The 19042-nt window shown below is 44.3% G+C and overlaps 1 protein-coding gene and 1 pseudogene across 1 annotated transcript; one reads left to right on the top strand and one right to left on the bottom strand.

The window, feature by feature from the left end:
• Positions 1-284: 284 nt before the first annotated feature.
• LOC112397974 (zinc finger protein 773-like) lies at positions 285-11007 on the bottom strand. Its single transcript, XM_024742324.1, is given in 7 exon segments — positions 285-2883; positions 2886-3732; positions 3735-4300; positions 5007-5093; positions 5476-5535; positions 5625-5751; positions 10774-11007. Coding segments are annotated over 7 exon segments (1932 nt in total). The 5' UTR covers positions 10789-11007; the 3' UTR covers positions 285-2653.
• Positions 11008-14927: 3920 nt separating this feature from the next.
• Positions 14928-18255, top strand: LOC112398012 (zinc finger and SCAN domain-containing protein 5B-like; annotated as a pseudogene).
• Positions 18256-19042: the final 787 nt, after the last annotated feature.

The following is a 19042-nucleotide window of genomic DNA, read 5'->3' as shown; positions in this document are numbered from 1 at the left end:
CTTGCCTCTCTTGTGAATGAAATACTCCCCAGCAAACCTTGGCATCTCAGCGTTTGGCTTGCTGTGCCTCCGGTTCAGTAATAACCTCATACACACAGCTTGAAATTGCCCACAGTTGGAGTATTCATACCAGGGAAATTGGCAAACACAACAATGAAGGGTCGGTTGGCTTTTTTATTAAGTGTCTAGGCTTAAAGTAATAGAAGTATCTTAATAATAAGTATATGTAGTAATAATGTTGAGTACAAATACCTATTCCACCCAGCAAAGTCACTGAAGAAAAGTCAAATTCCAACACATTTATTAACTTCTCAGTTACTAATAAGAAAACAGACATTTTGTCAAAGAAGATATACACTTGGCAAATGAACACAATAATGTTCAACATCATGAATCATTAGGGAAATGCAATCACACCACAGTGAGATATGTCTCCATGCTTTTAAAACAGGAAATATTCAAACTATTGACCATACCAACCAAGTACTGGTGAGGAACACAGGGGAACTGGAATGTTCCCATACTGTCAATGGGAATGCATTTGGGTACAGTCATTCATTTTAGAATGAAACCATGTGCTCATATAAAGGATTTTATGTACGTTAATAGTAAGCTTATCTGTGAGACAAACTGGAAACCACAAAACGCCATCCTTTAACAGATCAATACCAGTGAAGTAATGGTATATCCAAACAGTATATTATCATGAAAAAAATGAATTATTCACATCGGCAACTTAGATGATTCTCAAAGTAACTATGCATGGAGATAAAAAAGACAAACACAAAAGTAAACATTAAGGCTCCAATAATATTAAAAGTCTATAAAACACTAACTAATTGAAATGAGAGAAAAGTCAGTCAATAGTAGTTGCCTGAAAGTCCTGAGAGAGATGTCAGAAAGTAGATATGGCAGTGACAGATGTTTGTTATGATGATGGTTCCGTGGCTTTAAAGCACTAAAACTTACCAAGCTGTGCATTTTAGGTATGTTCTGTTCAGTGCATACCAACTATACAGCTAATTAAATTTCAATAGAAATTGGCTTCAAATAAAAATCTTAATCTCTTTGCTGAATCTCCTTTTCAGTAGAACTCTGGCAACCTCACATTAACCCCATCACATCCCTTTGCCCATGGGAGGGAATCTGCAGCAGTAGCAAAGAAGACGGGTGAGCAGTGAAAGTTCTTTCCACTTAAGTTATCCAGGAACTCTGCCTGGGTCCTAAAATTCACATGCCTGGACTACACAATTTCCACTCTCATTCCTCATTGTTTTCACTGTGCGGCAATGGCCTTGAGATAAATTGTGTGCAGATGCTGAGTCCTAAAACCTTTACATTATTCAATCTGACACTGACTGGGGGCTCAGGAGGAGAGGAACAGCTCTGGAACTCCTGAGAATGTCCTCAAACACTTTATCCTAAAGCGACACAGTCACTGGAATATTTGTGGATGAAACTTTAGAAAAGGCTCATCCCTTCTTGTTTGCTTGTCTCTCACTCCCTATTAATTCCATGAGTGTTTCTGTATGAAATATGGTTCCCACCTGATGCCTGTAATCTAACACTCAGGAACAGCAGCCTACCACTTTGGGCACATTATGGCACATGGCTCTTTTCCAGCTGGACCTAGAGAACTTCTTCTCTTGAACAGTACTGGGGGCATGATGTGACATCCCATGTGAAAAAGAGAACCATTCATGTTCCTCCAAAAACCACTGGTGGTTCTCACAACTGTCCTCATCTCAGGTGACCTCAGGACCCACCAAAAATTCTGACATCCAGAATTCAACATTAGTCCCACAGAGCCCTGCAGTCTACCCTAGGAGGCCTTGGACAACAGATTGGACCAAAACTGGAGTGAAAACTATTCTCTGCCATGATACTATCCTCATTGAGGTATAAGAAGTTTGGAACACTCACAAAACCAGTTCCTCATCATCCTGACAGTCCAATTTGGTTCTCAACACCAGTCTGAAAGTGAACAAACCCCAAGATGAAAGGTGGCTTAAACAGTCTTCATTATGGTATAGAGTGGAGCAAACTGAGGCAAATAGTTCCCAAACAGAGTGACTTAGACCTTGAAAAACCTATCCTGAGCATGATATGAGACAATGCCACCAAATAAGCTGTGAGCCACCAGCAGAACCGAGACTGGATTCCATTGGTCAAAGCTGCTTTAGTCCTGGCAGGACCAAAGAGAATGACAACACCCAAGTGCTCAGGCTATTCATGCATTTCTAAGGGGATAAGAGAGCACAAAGATCTACCTACCCTGATCACACTGAGGTGGCTGGTGCCAAGAATGGGGATCTACCACTTGGGTGAGGTAAGAAACTCACAGTGACATTAAGTCAGAAAGTAGCATAGCTCCTTAAAAGCTCCCTACGAACCTGGTACTCATAGGCAATCTGCACACTAGAGCTGTTTAGATGTATGGCATTCAACTTCCAGTTGATGACTCCCTCACAGAGCCTATTCAGTATGATGTATTAACTAAGAAGACAGCTCATTCACTGCTCTCCTCATCTCATTTGAAGGCCTTTCTCCAGTAGGAAATTTCTGGTGACGAATGAGGTTAGCCCTTCGGCTGAAAGCTTTCTTACATTCACTGCGCTCATAGAGTCCATCTTGGCTGTTAAGTTTCTGGTGCTCAGTCAGGGCAGACTTTGACAGAAAAATTTCCCACATTTCCTGTACTGGTGATGCCTTTCTGTAGCATGAACTTTTTGGTGTTGAGTAAGCTGGGAGTTTTGGCTGAAGAAATCGCCACGTTTAGTGCACTCGTGGTTTTTCTCCAATGTGAACTCTGGTGCTTAATAAGAGTAGAGCTTTGGCTAAAACGTTTCCCACATTCACTGCACTTATAAGCCTTTGCTCCAGATGAACTCTCTGGTGCAAAATGAGAGTAGAGTTTTGGCTAAAATGTTTCCCACATTCACTACACTCATAAGTGTTTGCTATAGTGTGAATTCTCTGGTGGACTTTAAGGTGGGAGCTTTGCCTAAAGAACTTTCCACATTCACTACACTCATAAGGCCTTTCCCCAGTGTGAATTCTTCTATGTTTAATGAGGCTGGAGATGTACCTAAAGACTTTCCCACATTCACTGCACTCATAAGGCCTCTCTCCAGTGTGGATTCTCTGGTGCTGAACAAGCATGCGTTCACAGCTGAAGGCTCTCTTGCATTCTCCACATTCATAAGGCCTTTCTCCTGTGTGGACTCTCTGGTGCTGAACAAGTTTGCTTTTAGTGGTGAAGGTTTTCCCACATTCACTGCACTTGTAAGGCTTGGCTCCAGTGTGAATTCTCTGGTGCACAATAAATTGAGAGCTTTGGCTAAAGAACTTCCCACATTCTCTACACTCATAAGGCCTTTCCCCTGTATGAATTCTTCTATGAGTAATGAGGCTGGAGCTGCATCTAAAGACTTTACCACATTCACTGCACTTATAAGGCCTTTCTCTTGTGTGGATTCTCTGGTGCTTAAATAGTATGGGTTTACGGGTGAAGGTCTTCCCACATTCGCAGCACTCATAAGGCCTCTCTCCAGTGTGGACTCTCTGGTGCTGAGCAAGTCTGTATTTGCGACAGAAGGCCTTCTCACGTTCACTGCATTTGTAAGGCCTTTCTCCAGTGTGAATTCGCTGGTGCTGAACAAGTGTGTGTTTGTCGCTAAAAGCTTTCCCACATTCGCTGCACCCATAAGGCTTTTCTCTAGTGTGGTAGTGTGGACACTCCAGTGCTGAACAAGTACGTATTTACAGCCAAAGGCTTTCCCACATTCATCACATTCATAAGGTCTCTCTCCAGTGTGGACTCTCTGGTGCAGAGCAAGCCTAGACTTCTGGCAGAAGGCTTTCCCACATTCGTGGCATTTATACTGCCTTTGTCCATTGTGAGAGGCCTCTACACACTTGGTGTCCTTTGGTGGAGTGACCTGGTGCTGGAGAAGGCCAGAGGTACCAGGGAAATCCTTCCCAGGCTCCTGGCATGTGAAAGACTTCTTGTATGCATGGACTGTGTGGCTCTTCATAAAGGTCTTACCCACATGTCTTCTAAAGAGTTCCTCTCCACTGTGCTGGTGAAAGTTCACACCTGCCCCACACAGTTTCTGATCATGGTTTGTGACAAGGTCCTCAGCTAGATGCAAACCACCTTCTAAGTACAGGCAGAACCTCTGCCAGGGATAGGACTTCAGGGTGGACAGGTCTGTCTTTGAAGTATTTATTTGTGGCACTTCTACAGAAACTTTCTGCTCAGAAGGTGTCTCCTCATCCTCTGCTCTATGCCAACACCCTGAAAGCAGAGAAATGTGGGTGAACTTCATGTAGATTTTGGTAGAAGGATGCAGCTCCATTACAAATATGTGGCTGACATAGAAACGAATAAATCCATGGGACTATTTTCAGGACAAGAGAGCTGGGGCAGGTTATGAAAGGACTGCTGTGCAGTATTGGGCCTCTACATGTCACAGAACATGGATGACACACCAGGTGAAAGACACAGGATGGAGTGGAACACACAGAGGAGCTGGGGTCCACAACTCATTCCTCTGGGTGTGGTTTTCACCAGGGCCTTGGCTGCTGGTGCCACATGTGCTGTGTGGAAAGGTTTGTCCAGGCTCAGGAAAATCTGGCTGTCACTGAGTAGGTAGTGTTCAAGGACTATTTTAAGGATACGGGGGGAACTCATGACACGTTAATGTAGGCCAATATTGGAGAGCACATCAGAGTGATGATGGAGAAGACCAATAAAGAGTGGAAGACAGAGAGGTGAGGGATAATCCTGGGTTCAGATTCAGAGTTGAAATGACAGAAGAAGCAAAGTATCAAGAATGGGTAGGAAAGATAGAAATGAGGTACACAGTCACTGGCCTTGGCCCTAAAACATTGTGGGGCACAGGACGTGTTCCTGATATGATCTGAACCCAGCCATGATATCACTTTCTCCTCCTGATGCCAATCACCAATGTGGGTCCCACTTTGGGTCTCTCTAGCTGTACCTGGAGTCATGTCCACTCTGTCATGTACCCAGGGTTCATCTCCCAGCTCCAACTGGAAAACAACATGGGACCTAGAAAATGCAAGTCCTAAGTGAAAGACACGACAGGTCAGTACTGGCCCAGGGGGACAACCAGTCCCAAAACAACCTCAGGAGGGAAAAATAATATCACAAAAAAAATCTTTGAGTAAGGTCTCACAGCAACAATCAAGTGGACCCCACAAACAGTTACCACATTGAGTCCCAACAATTCCTGAAATAGTGAGGCCCCAGGAAATGTTAGCTAGAGGGCACAGCCTAGAGCACGGTGGTGTATGGGTCTACAGAGTCAACTTAACAGGGAGTGGCTGAGACTAATGGAACCCACTGAACTAATTCCAAATCATTTGACCCAGAAAACCTTCACTGAAAAAACTTCAGAGCATCTGGTATTGGGGATACTTCTGAAAGGAGATTGTATATACACTCACTCAGCCTTGGCACCCACAGCACAGCTGACAAGGAAGCAGTAATAGAGATGTGGTCACTGTCTAGCTGTGAAAAGAAAAGAGTTGTCCTTGGAAAAAAGGGGAAAGGCAGAGACCTGCCCAGGATGCTGGGATAGGTGTGAGGGCCTTACCCAATGACGCAACAAGTGCAAAGGTCTCCAGGATCACATCACGGTACAGGAGTCTCTGGGCCTCATCAAGAAGCCTCCATTCCTCCTGGGAAAAGTACACAGCCACGTCCTCAAAGGTCACAGAGCCCTGTGATGACGGGGACAGATGTGTACATAAGCAGCCTCTCTCCCCAGGACCCCATAAGTACTCCTAACCCATACTCACTCTGGGTTCATCATCCTCCCCAGCTCCCTAACTTAGAGGGCACTGGTACCTAATAACTCTTCAGACTTCCTTGAGCACTAGGTACAACTCTCAGCAACAACAGGCAGGTGGACAGATAGATGCCATCTAAGCTGTTGGCCTGGTATTCAGGGCTCCCTCCCTCTCCAGCAAGACAACATCCTGAAAGGCCCCAGGATCATGTCTCCTAGACACAAACAAACTTGGGCTCATCGTCCTCTCTTAAACTCCTGGTATGAGGGCTCTGGGGCAATTTGGTCACACACCCTCCCCACATGCGTATTACTCACTGGCTAACTCCTCATACATCTGATACCCATCACCACCACCTGGCCCACAAAATTGGCATGTCTCCTGCCTCCTCACATACACTTATGCACACAGCATCAGAAAGTTCTTGCCAATGCAACAGGATCCCGCCATACCCCAACTCTCCACTGGCGGTTCCCCAGCCCTGTTCCGAAGGCTCCCCCACCAGGCCTTGTTCCTAACTTTAACTTCAGTCAAAACATGCACATCTAAATACGCCTGGTCAGGTTCCACTTTTATATTGCAAGTTATGTCTCTTCAACAGTTACAATCTTTGTCCATATAACACCTATTCAAAATCCACACCCACTTGACACACCTTAGGTAAAACTCATCTGACATTGTGAAACTCCCCAAGTTCCACCACAAAAGGCTGGTCAGTGCATAGGAGGAGAAATAAGCATCAGCCTGACTTTGCTATCACTTCACCTCCATTACTGCTTTCCCTCTGCATTAATTTCATGGCCACTCCCCCATAAAAACCTGGGCCACCCGCTGGACTTTCCCTACCCCCTATCTTCCCGTTGATGTTCATTACCCTTGTAGTTCTTTCTGACAGCCCAAGTCTCTTCCTTTGTCCCATAAGGGCATCCTGAAGCCTCCCCCAGCACTCTAGCGTTGCATGTTCAGCCAGTTGTCTCCTATACCTGGGAGTCAATGGAACTTTTGAGACTCAACACAGCCAAAAGCCAATTCCTAATATTCTCACTGAAAATGACTCCTACCACTTACTTCCCCATCCCAGTTCATGGCACATACCCCCTTCCAGATGCAAAGGGAAAAAAACTTTTGGAGTCATCTGTGAGCCCTCCACATTAGAAAATCTGGTCCACCTCTACTTAAGAAACAAATCCAGAAGCCAAGTATTTCTTACCTCCACATCTGTCACTCTCGTCCAGGCACAACAAATGTGCTTTTAGATGATTACAAGAGCCTCCTTGATTATCTCCTTGTCTTCCTTCCCCCGAATCTGCTGTGCACACTGCAGCTAGAGGTAACCTCTTAAAACCTAAGTCACATCACTTTTCCCCCCTGTTCCAAAAATTCCATATCTGCCATCATTCTCAGAACAAAAACCCAACTTCTCAGGCTACCATCCTAGGCCTGACTCTGGCCCCTTTGTTCTCTGCTCTCACCAGACATTAACAGAGACCTACAAGTCCTAAAACACTCCCATCTCAATCTCATCCTCAAACATTTGTACGTACTATCCCCATACCTAAGACAACCTTTCACATCCTAGTCCACTGGCTGCTAAAAATGGGAATCTGTCCATATAACCACTGGCCTGGACTTGGAAACCTAGGCTGAGGGTTTCTCTAGGGTCTACAGCGACCAAGTCCAGGAAGAGTGACAGCAAAATACTTTCAGGACACCTACACTCACTGGTGCAGGGTTCATAAGTGGTTCTGTTGAACGTGGAATCTGTGGGAAAACCAGGGCCATGTAATATTAATTCTCATCAGCAACATAGACAAAAAAGAAGATTAGTGAGTGAACATTTAATATTTCAGGCAAAGGCAAATACTTAAGGGAAAAACAAAGCATGTAAAAGAGGGCAGAAAGTATTTTGGAGTTGTGCCATAAAGTCATGAGTATATCTTGAGAAAAGGCTTTCCAGAAGTGGAAAACACAAGTGCAAAGACTCTTTGTCAGAGTCACCTCTGGCATGTTTGACTACCATCTATGAGGACAGTGTGACTGGAGCCCAATGAGAAAAAAGAATACAGGATCATGTTGGCAAAGAAATGGTTGTGCCAGGATATATAACACTATTATAGCCCTAAGCCACAAATATCAAAATTAAGACTCATTTCATGTACAGCTGTTTCTGACACTTGCATTTGATTCCCTTATTCTGTCTTTCCCTTGCCAATAACACATTTTTCTCTTCTTGTGGCTTGTAGTTGGCCATAACAGCTGACCAGGAGTTTTTATACTTCCTTTTCAAATTTTACTTTGCTTATGTTAAAAATTGTTTTATATAAAATTCCAACTTACATAATCCATAGATTAAATTCTGATTTGAAATTATTATAACATTACATAATAGGATTCAAGAACATGTACTTTTTTCATTTATTCCTATTATTTGATATATCCATTTTTTTTTCCCACAAATGTTCAGAAATTATTTGTAATTTCCTAAATGCTATTTTCGCCTGTGATAGAGAATGGAACTACCGCTTACTGGCTTCACATCCAAAGTGAATCTGTGATAAAGGGGTTGTTGCTAGAATCAGAGTAAAAGTGCTTGCCTTTCAGCAGTTTGGGATAACTGGTTGTCATTTCTGATACTTTAAACTTGAGAGGGGAATTCCCTGGCAAACCAGTGATTAGGACTCCGTGCTTTCACTGCCAGGACGCAGGTTTGATCCCTGGTCTGGGAAGTAAGATCCCGCAAGCAGCATGGTGGGGAAAAAAGTAAAGTAAAAGTAAAGTAAAATAAAATAATCTTAAGAGAAAGGAAACAAGCTATATAGGACCTGACCTCTATTCCATCCTCTATGGAAATATCTTCTTGCTTTCTAAACGTCTTGAAAGGGATTTGAAGCCTTATACCTTATTATCCTCACAATGATTCACTTCGTCCCCCTTCAAACAAGTATTTTAACAAGATATTTCTTAATCATTTTCTCTTCCAATACCACCAGAGTAAGAAAACTTAACAGTAAAATATATATTATTATGAGTACAATCACTGAAAAAGCACAAACTCTCTAAGTGGACGTACAATGTAAGACTGTAAGTTTACCTAATACATAATAAGTGTGTATCAAAATGTAACTATGGGGGACTTCCCTGGTGGTCCAGTGGGTAAAGCGCTCCCAATGCAGGGGCCCAGGTTTGATCCCTGGTCAAGGAACTAGATCCCACGTGTGTGCCGCAACTAAGAGTTCCCATGCCACAACATAGAATTCTGCATGTCACAACTAAGGAGTCCACATGCCACAAATAACAGTCCACATGCCACAAGGAAGAGTCCACATGCCGCAATGAAGATCCTGTGTGCCGTGACTAAGACCCAGTGCAGCCAAAATAAATAAATAAACTATTCCTTTAAAAAATGTAACTATGAAAAAAAAAAAAAAAATGTAACTATGGAATAGATTAAGTAGAATCATCTCATTCAAAGACCTAAGTTAAAATTAGTAACATGGAGCAAAACAAGATTAAAAAGTGGAAATGTTCATTTAAATACAATAATAATTTTAACATATACCCTAGACAAATGTATGCTTGATATACCCCAGAAGACATGACAGGTATGACTACAGTAGCAATGTTTATCAATACAGAAAGCACACACCACTGTAAAGCAATTATACTCCAATAAAGATGTTAAAAAAAAAATACAGAAAGCAGACCAAAAAACAAAGCAAAACAAAACAAAACAAAAAAGCCTTCAACAGCAGAATTTCAAAGGACATTTTACTCATATATCCATAGTAAAGAATACTGCACACACACACAAAAATTAACGGACAGCTATGAAAAACATGAGTAAAGTCACGCCATGTTTTGCAAATGAAGGAAAACACATCATAATATTTACTTGATTCCATTCATAAAAAGTTTTAAAACAATTGAGCGAAGGTAAACTACAGTCGTGGAATAATTTCCACGTAGTTGGCAAAAGTATCAAGAATAGCAAGGGCTTCCCTGGTGGCGCAGTGGTTAAGAATCCGCCTGCCAATGCAGGGGACACGGATTCGAGCCCTGGTCCAGAAAGATCCCACATGCTGCGGAGCAACTAAGCCCATACGCCATAACTACTGAAGCCCGCGCACCTAGAGTCCGTGCTTCGCAACAAGAGAAGCCACCCAATGAGAAGCCCGCGCACCGCAACAAAAAGTAGGCTCCGCTCGCCGCAACTAGAGAAAGTCTACGTGTAACAACGAAGACACAACACAGCCAAAAATAAATAAATAAATCTATTTAAAAAAAAAAAAAAGAATAGCAAGAAGGCGGCTTCCCTGGCATTGCAGTGGTTAAGAATCCGCCTGCCAACGCAGGGGACACGGTTCGAGCCTTGGTCCGAGAAGATTCCACATGCCACGGAGCAACTAAGCCTGTGCGCTACAACTACTGAGACCGCATGTCACAACTACTGAAGCCCACGTGCCTAGAGCCCGTGCTCCACAAGAGAAGCCACCGCAATGAGGAGCCCGCGCACCGCAACGAAGAGCAGCTCCCATCTCTGCAACTAGAGAAAGCCCGCGCGCAGCAACAAAGACCCAATGCAGCCAAAAATTAATAAATAAATAAATTTTTAAAAAAGAAAACTTACTTAAAACATCAGACAATACCTTAACTTTTGGGGGATGGGGATAATTGTTTTGAAGGACCCCACTGGCGGCTTCTGAGGTCCTATTTATATCGCATTTCTTGACTTGAGCAGTGGCCGAATATCAATTTTAGAGCTGTTTATTCAACTACACTGGGAAGTTCTCTGTAATTTTTTTCTACACGGGTAATATTTCAATATTCAGAAAGCCAAGGTTTGGCGGGACAAATAAATATAAATATAGGACACTTGTAAGAGAATATTGCTAAGAACAAAAATTCTGCAGAATAAGAAGAGTTGGCTGAGGGCCCGGGGGGCGCAGCATTTACCTGAATCGGATCCATCAGCGCGGCCCCAGCACAGTTTGTGGGCGAAGCAGGAGCCCAGGCCCTGCGGTCCCTATCCCGGCCCCGAGACAGAGTCAATGCGGATGGCGCCCACACCGAACCTCAGAACCGCCTCAGAGCAGCCAGCACAACGCCCTCCATCCTCCCTGACCTCGCGCCCGCCCAGGGTTGCGAAGCTCACCACCGGTGAACAGACCAGAGCGTACAAAATGTCGCCCGCCGGCCACGCCAGAAAACCCGCCCAGACGCGGTCCTCTAGGTCGACGCTCAGGAGCAGTGCCTTTCGGGTAATGTAGTTCACAGCGCTCCAGGCCCTAGCAAGGGGCGGTGCTCCCCGCCTCCGGAAAAGTTCCGCCTCACCCAGAGGGTTGCTGGGAAGGTGTGTCCGGAATCTCTCAGTACCAGGGCGGGGTTTCCACACTTCTTAAAGGGGACGCACCCAGATTTGCGTGGAATGTAGTCTGTGCTGATCACAGAGAGGTACAGAGACATAATATTTCAGATGTTCCCCGAACCTACAAAAGCAAGTGGGCACATGATACCTGGGTGTTGCTCAGACACAAAGTGCATCCAGCCATACTTAAGGTCTAATAAACAGTGTCTTATTGCACTTCCAATACATACAGGCTGAAGCTTTACACTCAACTTAAGAGTTTCACTGTGTTCGGTCAGGGTCAAGCGAGCAAAGGCTCCAGACACGGCCATGACGGGCAAGACAGAGAAGAGATGTGGGGCGGCCAAAAGCAGGTGGACCACGTGCTGTGTCTCTGGTTCCCTCACAAAAAACGTAGAGCCAGTGACGGTGTCCCATCCAGTGACCGACACATACTTCTTACTCCACATTTTGATATATATTCAGTTCTAATTTATTTATTTATTATATAAATTTATTTATTATTTATTTATTTATGGCTGTGTTGGGTCTTCATTGCGGTGTGTGGGCTTCTCATTGTTTCAGAGCACCAGCTCTATGTGTGCAGGCTTCAGTAGCTGTGGCACGCGGGCAGAGTAGTTGTGGTTCACGGGCTCTAGAGCGCAGGCTCAGTAGTTGTGGCACACAGGCTTGGTTGCTCTGCAGCATGTGGGATCTTCCCGGAACAGGGCTTGAACCCGTGTCCCTTGCATTGGCAGGCGGATTCTTAACCACTGTGCCACCAGGGAAGCCCCAGTTCTTTTTTAGAAGCCAAGTTCTACCTGACTGAAAAGAAGAGTGATTTACCACTTGCTGCTTTCTGCCTGGAGTGTGACTCTATGGTCACAGTCATACTTTATTTGGAAAGGGGGCCTCTGAACCCAGAGATAAAGGACTGGACTACATGATCTACTTTCCTTGCTGGGTAGTCAATATAATTTCACCTGCAATTGCAGTGACAATGCATGGAGACTTGAGATTATCTCAGAAAAATATTTGTGAAATGTTGAAAGTGCTGATATCAACCATAATTTTAGTTACTCAAAAGTGGCTGCTGATGTCTTCCCTGATGGCGCAGTGGTTGGGAGTCCGCCTGCTGATGCAGGGGACACAGGTTCGTGCCCCGGTCCGGGAGGATCCCACGTGCCGTGGAACAGCTGGGCCCGTGAGCCATAGCCGCTGGGCCTGCGCATCCGGAGCCTGTGCTCCACGACGGGAGAGGCCACGGCAGTGAGAGGCCCGCGTGCCTCAAAAAATAAAGAAATAAAAATTTTAAAAAAGTGGTTGCTGAAATAGCTCTTGGCCATGTGAACAAAGTTAGGGTCTCAGTGAAGACTGAAGGAACATTGAAGTCTGAGAAGTGAGGGAATGAAGCAGAGCACGTAATTACACAGGAAACTTGGCTAGCCTGTGGAAATGGCTTTCTAAATTGCGATTCATTATATATTTAAATCTTATTTTTTAGTACAGCCTTAGGGGACATGAAAAGACAGCAGATAGCTTTGCCTAAAAACAAACAGGTATCTGTCCCACCATATTTATTCCCTCCTTAACCAACACTCATTCAGTGCCTATCCCATTCCAAGTACTATTTTGGCTGCATGGGACACATCAATATTCAAAATGTCAAAGATGCCTGCCCTCGTGAGTCTGAACTTCCAGTCAAAGGAGACAGACAGTAAAAACTAATGACAACATAGTCAATTACATACTTTTATGTGTTAGGAGTGTTAACCAAAATTTCAGAAACAAAGGCCTGAATGAAAGAAAGAAGCATGTATTTATTTGGGGTTTGTTACAACTGCAGCTGAGGGACACAGATTCGAGAAGCACGTGCATTGAGTTCCCCTGGACTACAAAATGGAGGAAGGTTATAAAGGCAAAAAACGGAAGGCCACAGATAGTTCCATAAATTGTTTGTCAAGAATTACAATTGGAGCAGTCAAGATGTAAGGGTGTTTGTAAACAAGCATTGGTTGGAATTGGAAATGGCTTTAGAATTGCAAGGGGAAATATTGAAACCACAAGGTTGTAGCTAGCAGATGTTTTAAAAACGTCTAGTATCTGTTATCAAACTGAACTTGGGTCTAATCACCTACTTTCCTCTTCTTTTTAATTTTTATTTTATATTGAAGTATAGTTATTTACAAAGTTATATTGGTTTCAGGTGTACAGCAAAGTGATTCAGTTATACGTATACATATATCAATTCTTTTTCAGACTTTTTTCAAATACAGGTTATTGCAAAATATTGAGTACAGTTCCCTGTTATATACAGTAGATCCTTGTTGGTTGTCTGTTTTATATATAGTAGTGTGTATGTGTTAATCCCAAACTCCTAATTTATCTCTCCCCACCATATTTATCCTCTGGTAACCATAAGTTTGTTTTCCATGTCTGTGAGTCTGTTTCTGTTTTGTAAATAAGCTGATTTGAATCATTTTTTTAGATTCCACAAATATCATATTATATTTGTCTTTCTCTGACTTACTTCATTTAGGATGATAATCTCTAGGTCCATCGATGTTGCTGCAAATAGCATTACTTCATTCTTTTTTTTCTATCTGAATAATATTTCATTGTGTATATATACCACATCTCCTTTACCCATTAATCTGTTGATAGGCATTTAGGTTGCTTCCATGTCTTGACTATTGTAAATAGTGCTGCAATGAATATTGTGGTGTGTGTATCATTTCCAATGATTATTTTCTCCGGATTTATGTCCAGGAATGGGATTGCTGGATCATATGGTAGCTCTAGTTTTAGTTTTTTGTGGAACCTCCACACTCTTCTCCATAGTGGCTGTGAGCCATATTATATTCCTACCAACAGTGTAGGAGGGTTCTTTTTTCCTCCAGCACCCTCCAAATCATATGGAGGCCTCTTGAATAAATCAACGTTTCTCCTGTTGGAATTTTCATGGGAAAATGAATCTACCCGGATTATCTAAAATGGTTCCTTCCGTGACCTTTATCAAGTCACTGGGATGATGAGGTTATGGGAATGCACCCCTGGAATTTCCCCCAGCTCTATATAGAGACATTTCAGCTCAGACACATTTTGAGAGCCAGTCCCTGACTTGAGGAGACTGAAGGCAAGAGGGTTCGAAGGGGTAAGTGACAAGAGGGAATGTCTAAAGAGAGTCCTTAGAAATCAGGACAGATGGAGGTGGGCTTCAGAAAGCTGGGCTTCAGAAAGCTTTGGCTTCCTATTCACCTTGCATTAGCTCAGAGACCTTGTGAAAGCAATGGATCTCCCTCAAACCCCACATTAACTATGGTTGATTGTTGAACTCTTCTGTGAGATGAGAAGAATGTTTCCACACACGTTGGTGTGGTGTGGTGTGTTGTGGATCATTTTTTCAGCAAGTTTCTGAACCGCGGCCCCATAGACATTTTTGACCAGATACTTTTTTGTTTTACTATAAAGGTGGATGTCAGAAGAATAACAGAATGGATTATAGTTCCCGGTATCAAATATTGAAACAGTGGGGGAGTGGTGTCCAATACTGGGATGAGGGATGTAGGAGAGATGGAAGGGTGGAATAAAGTGAAAGACATCAGGTTCATTCTTTTTGTTTGTTTGTTTTTGTCCCCAGCCTTCTGAACAGTGACTCTATTGCAGAGGAAAAGCAGAGGAAATCCCTTTCCATAGGGGTCAACTGGCCACCAGCTTCTAGAAGCGTTTGCTCAGAGTCCTATTGGAAAATTCCTCCATCAATATGGCTGAGGACCAGACATTTTTCCAGGGTCATGGAAAACTCCCCCAAAGCCCTAGTTCAGAGTCACCAGTGTCTCTGCCATGCCAACATACACTTATGGAAAAGCCAGACTGTGACTGGGAGATGTGGCACGTTCGCTTCAGAACATTTAGAAGCTCAGAGGAATCCGACCCCCTCCAGGATCTGAGGAGACTCTGTGAGCTCTGCCATTAGTGGCTGATGCCAGATCTTCACACAAAGGAGCAGACGATGGACAAGCTAGTGCTGGATCAGTTTATGATCTGCATGCTGCTGGGGTGCCAGGTCTTAGTCAAGGAAAGTGGAGTGCAGAGTTGCAAAGACATGGAGGACATGCTAAGAAATAACCAGAAACCCAGGAAATGGGTGAGTTGGACCCTTATGATTGGAATGGGAAAGGGAGAGGTGGGATGGGATCTGCAAGCTGGGGATTGAACAGATAGGACCTGAGTGATTGACTCTAAATCAGTGATTCCCAAGTGGGTGAGAGTTTGCATTGGGCATCGTTGAGAGATATTGATGTTTTAAACAAAAAAACCGTATGCTTGTGTGGTATGATGTCATTGGATGCCTTGAGAGCTACTTTCCAGGTCTTATAGGAGACCGATCTCAATTTAGTTTTTCCCTCACAGACTACAGTTCGCATACAAGGAGATGAATATCTTGTGCAAAGCTTGGATATTGAGACGTTTGAAATTGAGCTCACTGACACCAACGAAGAGAAAGACCTACCCAGGGATCCCCAATCCCTCGTTAGTGAGATACCTCCAAAGAATGGCCAGCAGGTAAGCCAAGAGCTACAGAATCCAGCAAGAGCCAAAGAACTGTCAAGAGGGTGGGTAAGTGTGTGATGTGTTGATACCTAGAGAGAGTCTGGGAGGAGGTAAAAGAGGTTCAGATGGGCGTGACTGCTAGAGTAATTGGTAGATTTGATTAAGGGCAGAAATGGACCCATTGACTCCATGAATTCCCATGGATGCATTCGGTTCCTAGACATTTTCAAGACAGTGTGAGAATGAAGACTCATCCACCTTTGTCCCTCGGCCATGAAAGCTTGTGGCCATAAGCGTGAGGAGAAAGAAATCCTGTCTCAATGGGATGGTGCTGGGTCAATTTGCCACGGGTGAATTCTTTGACAGCTGTTTCCCCATGGTCGTTTTCCTCAGAGGCACTTCTTATTTTGGAATATTGTCAATCCCTTGAGTTGAATGAGGAGTTCCCAATTGGAGTGGTTTTGCCTCTCAGAAGATATTAGAGAATGTCTGGAGACAGTTGATTTGTCTAAATGGGGATGGGGGTGGGGGATGCTATTGTTTTCTAGTGAGTAGAGACTAGGGATTTGCTGCTCATTATCATACCATTCACAGGACAACTGTCATCATAAAGACAAATCTAGGTAATGTATCAAAATGCACTGAAGTTGGGAGACCTGGACCTAGAGTCCTTTGCTCCAGAGTCAGGGGCAGAGAGAACTTGCGATGACTTGGAGAGACGTATGCGTAGCGAATTCACAGTGCCAACTGTGATGTCCGGACTGGATTGCAAGATGGGGTCAGTATAGATTAAGAACAGACTTGGGAATTAGGAGACAATTATCAATCGGGGTGTTAGGGTGGCCCAGAAGAAGTCAGGGTATATCCCCCAAAATGATATTTAGAAAGTTGGAGTCTTAGACTAGGATATGAGGGGGATGAGGGAAGAGGAGACAGAGCTTTCTGTGGGCTAAGATGGATGGGTTATTGACTCTGCTTGGTTACCCATTGACAGGACCAGAACGGTCTCCTGCCAGAGATCATTCCTGAAACAGGTGAACTAGAGGGTCTGACACCCAATGAAAACTTGGAGAAGGACCTGATGGAAGACACGGAAGAGACAAGAACTCATCAGTCTCAAGAGCTTGAACTTCCAAAGCGTCGTGGTGAGTATAAAAACTTGGAATCCAGAGGAGTTAGTGACTTGCTTCCAATGGTGGCACGGAGCTGGGTACCCAGCATTAACATTCCTTGTGGGGGGCAGGGGGTAGCTGGTTCTCTAATGCCAAACTTCTCCATCATCACCTTTCCAGGGTGTTTAATAATCTAGACTCTTAGGTATTTTAGTTGATGGGAAGTCCTCAGCCAACATCAGTGCTGGGTTCCAGTGAGGTTGGCACCACGGAAAATGCTCCTTGTTAAATGTTGTGTGCTGAATCTCTTCTTTCAGCACATTCTGGGAGGGTAGAGGGCGGCAAGAATCCCCAAGAAGGAACTGATATTTCAAATGTGAATGCTGAATGTTTTCCTCTTGTGTTCCAGAAGGAGAAGTTTCGACTAAGAGTGGATACAGAAGAGGCTCTCCAAGGGGTCTCAGACGTTTCAAAAGGAAACTGGCCAACATTCCCAGTTCCCATGAAGTGCATCAAGAAGGAGCCACAAGGACTTCCCTGGTGGCGCAGTGGTTAAGAATCTGCCTGCCTGTGCAGTGGACACGGGTTTGAGCCCTGGTCCGGGAAGATCCCACATGCTGCAGAGCAACAAAGCCCGTGCACCACACCTACTGAGCCTGAGCTCTAGAGCCTGTGAGCCACAACTACAGAGCCCGTGTGCCGCAAGTACTGAAGCCCATGCCCCTAGAGCCCGTGCTCCTCAACAACAGAAGCCACCACAATGAGAAGCCCACGCACCTCAACGAAGAGCAGCCCCCACGTGCCACAACTAGAGAAAGCCCGTGCACAGCAACGAAGACCCAACGCAGCCAAAAATAAATAAATAAATAGATTTATTTAAAAAAAGAAGGAGCCACATCTTTGTACAAAGGACAGTTCTCAGGACAATTTGAGTCCCATTCTGTTGTTTCACCTAGCACAGTGGGACCAACCAGTCTTCTTGAGGGAAAAGAAGCCCAGGGATAGGCACCCTATTAATGTAGGGTATGCAAGAAGAGATTTCCTTATCAATTTCAGGTTACCCTTCACCAGAGGACACACACAGGAGAGAGACCCTTTCAATGCAATATCTGTGCTGAAGGGTCCATGCAGTCTTCCGACCTGTAAACTCACGAGTGGATCCACACAGGCGAGAAGCCATACTGCTGTGATCTCTGCCCCAAGAAGTTAACCCACAACTCCACGTTGCATGCTCACAAGAGGACCCACACCAAGGAGAAGCCTTTCCGATATGAGCACTGTGACAAAGCCTTCAGCCACAGAGGGAACCTCAGCGTTCACCGATGCACCCACTCTGGGCTCAAACCGTACGTGTGCCCCGAGTGTCACAGCGCCCTCCGTCAGCTGGGAAGTTTCAAACGCCACCAGAAAACACATTCAAAATGACTCACCCAGGGACTTCCCTGTGGCTCAGTGGTTAAGAATCCGCCTGCCAATGCAGAGGACACGTGTTCGAGCCCTGGTCCGGGAAGATCCCACATGCCGCGGAGCAACTAAGCCCGTGCGCCACAAGTACTGAGTCTGCGCTCTAGAGCCCGCGAGCCACAAGTACTGAGCCCCCGCGTCACAACTACTGAAGCCCGAACGCCTAGAGCCCATGCTCCACAAGAGAAGCCACTACAATGAGAAGCCCACACACTGCAACGAAGAGTAACCCCCACTCGCCACAACTAGAGAAAGCCCAAGCGCAGCAACGAAGACCCAACACAGCCAAAAATAAATAAATAAAATAAATTTTAAAAAAATGACTCACCCAGGACTCTGCCCTCAGGTCCAAGTCCCTTCTGCTCCAAGAAGGAAATTCAGGATGATTTGTCACCTCTGAGATACAAAGGATGGATGACATGTGAAGAACTTAGGAGGATACTGGAACCCAGTTGGGTTCCATCCACATGAATTAGGAGGATCTTTGAGTGATGACTTATTTTCCCTTTGGCTTTTGTTTTCTTCTTTATATAGCCTATTTTCTTATAAGTTTTTGCTTTGTGTTGTTCTTTTTCTTCCAATGAATGCATGTCTCATTGGCTTTTAGTACTTCAGCATGAAACTGAGGCTACTGCTGATTGTCTTCATGTTAGGCATGATTTGTAAAATAGGATGTTCCAGGTAGGGCGGCCAGATTAAACATAGGATAATCAATGAAATTTAAATTTCAAATAAACAAATACATTTC

This window comes from Neophocaena asiaeorientalis, unplaced genomic scaffold (assembly GCF_003031525.2).
Source record: "Neophocaena asiaeorientalis asiaeorientalis breed wild unplaced genomic scaffold, Neophocaena_asiaeorientalis_V1.1 scaffold582, whole genome shotgun sequence".
NCBI classification, from domain to species: Eukaryota; Metazoa; Chordata; class Mammalia; order Artiodactyla; family Phocoenidae; genus Neophocaena; species Neophocaena asiaeorientalis.
Note: the sequence above shows the minus strand (reverse complement) of the source record. Positions and strands in the feature narration are given on the sequence as shown.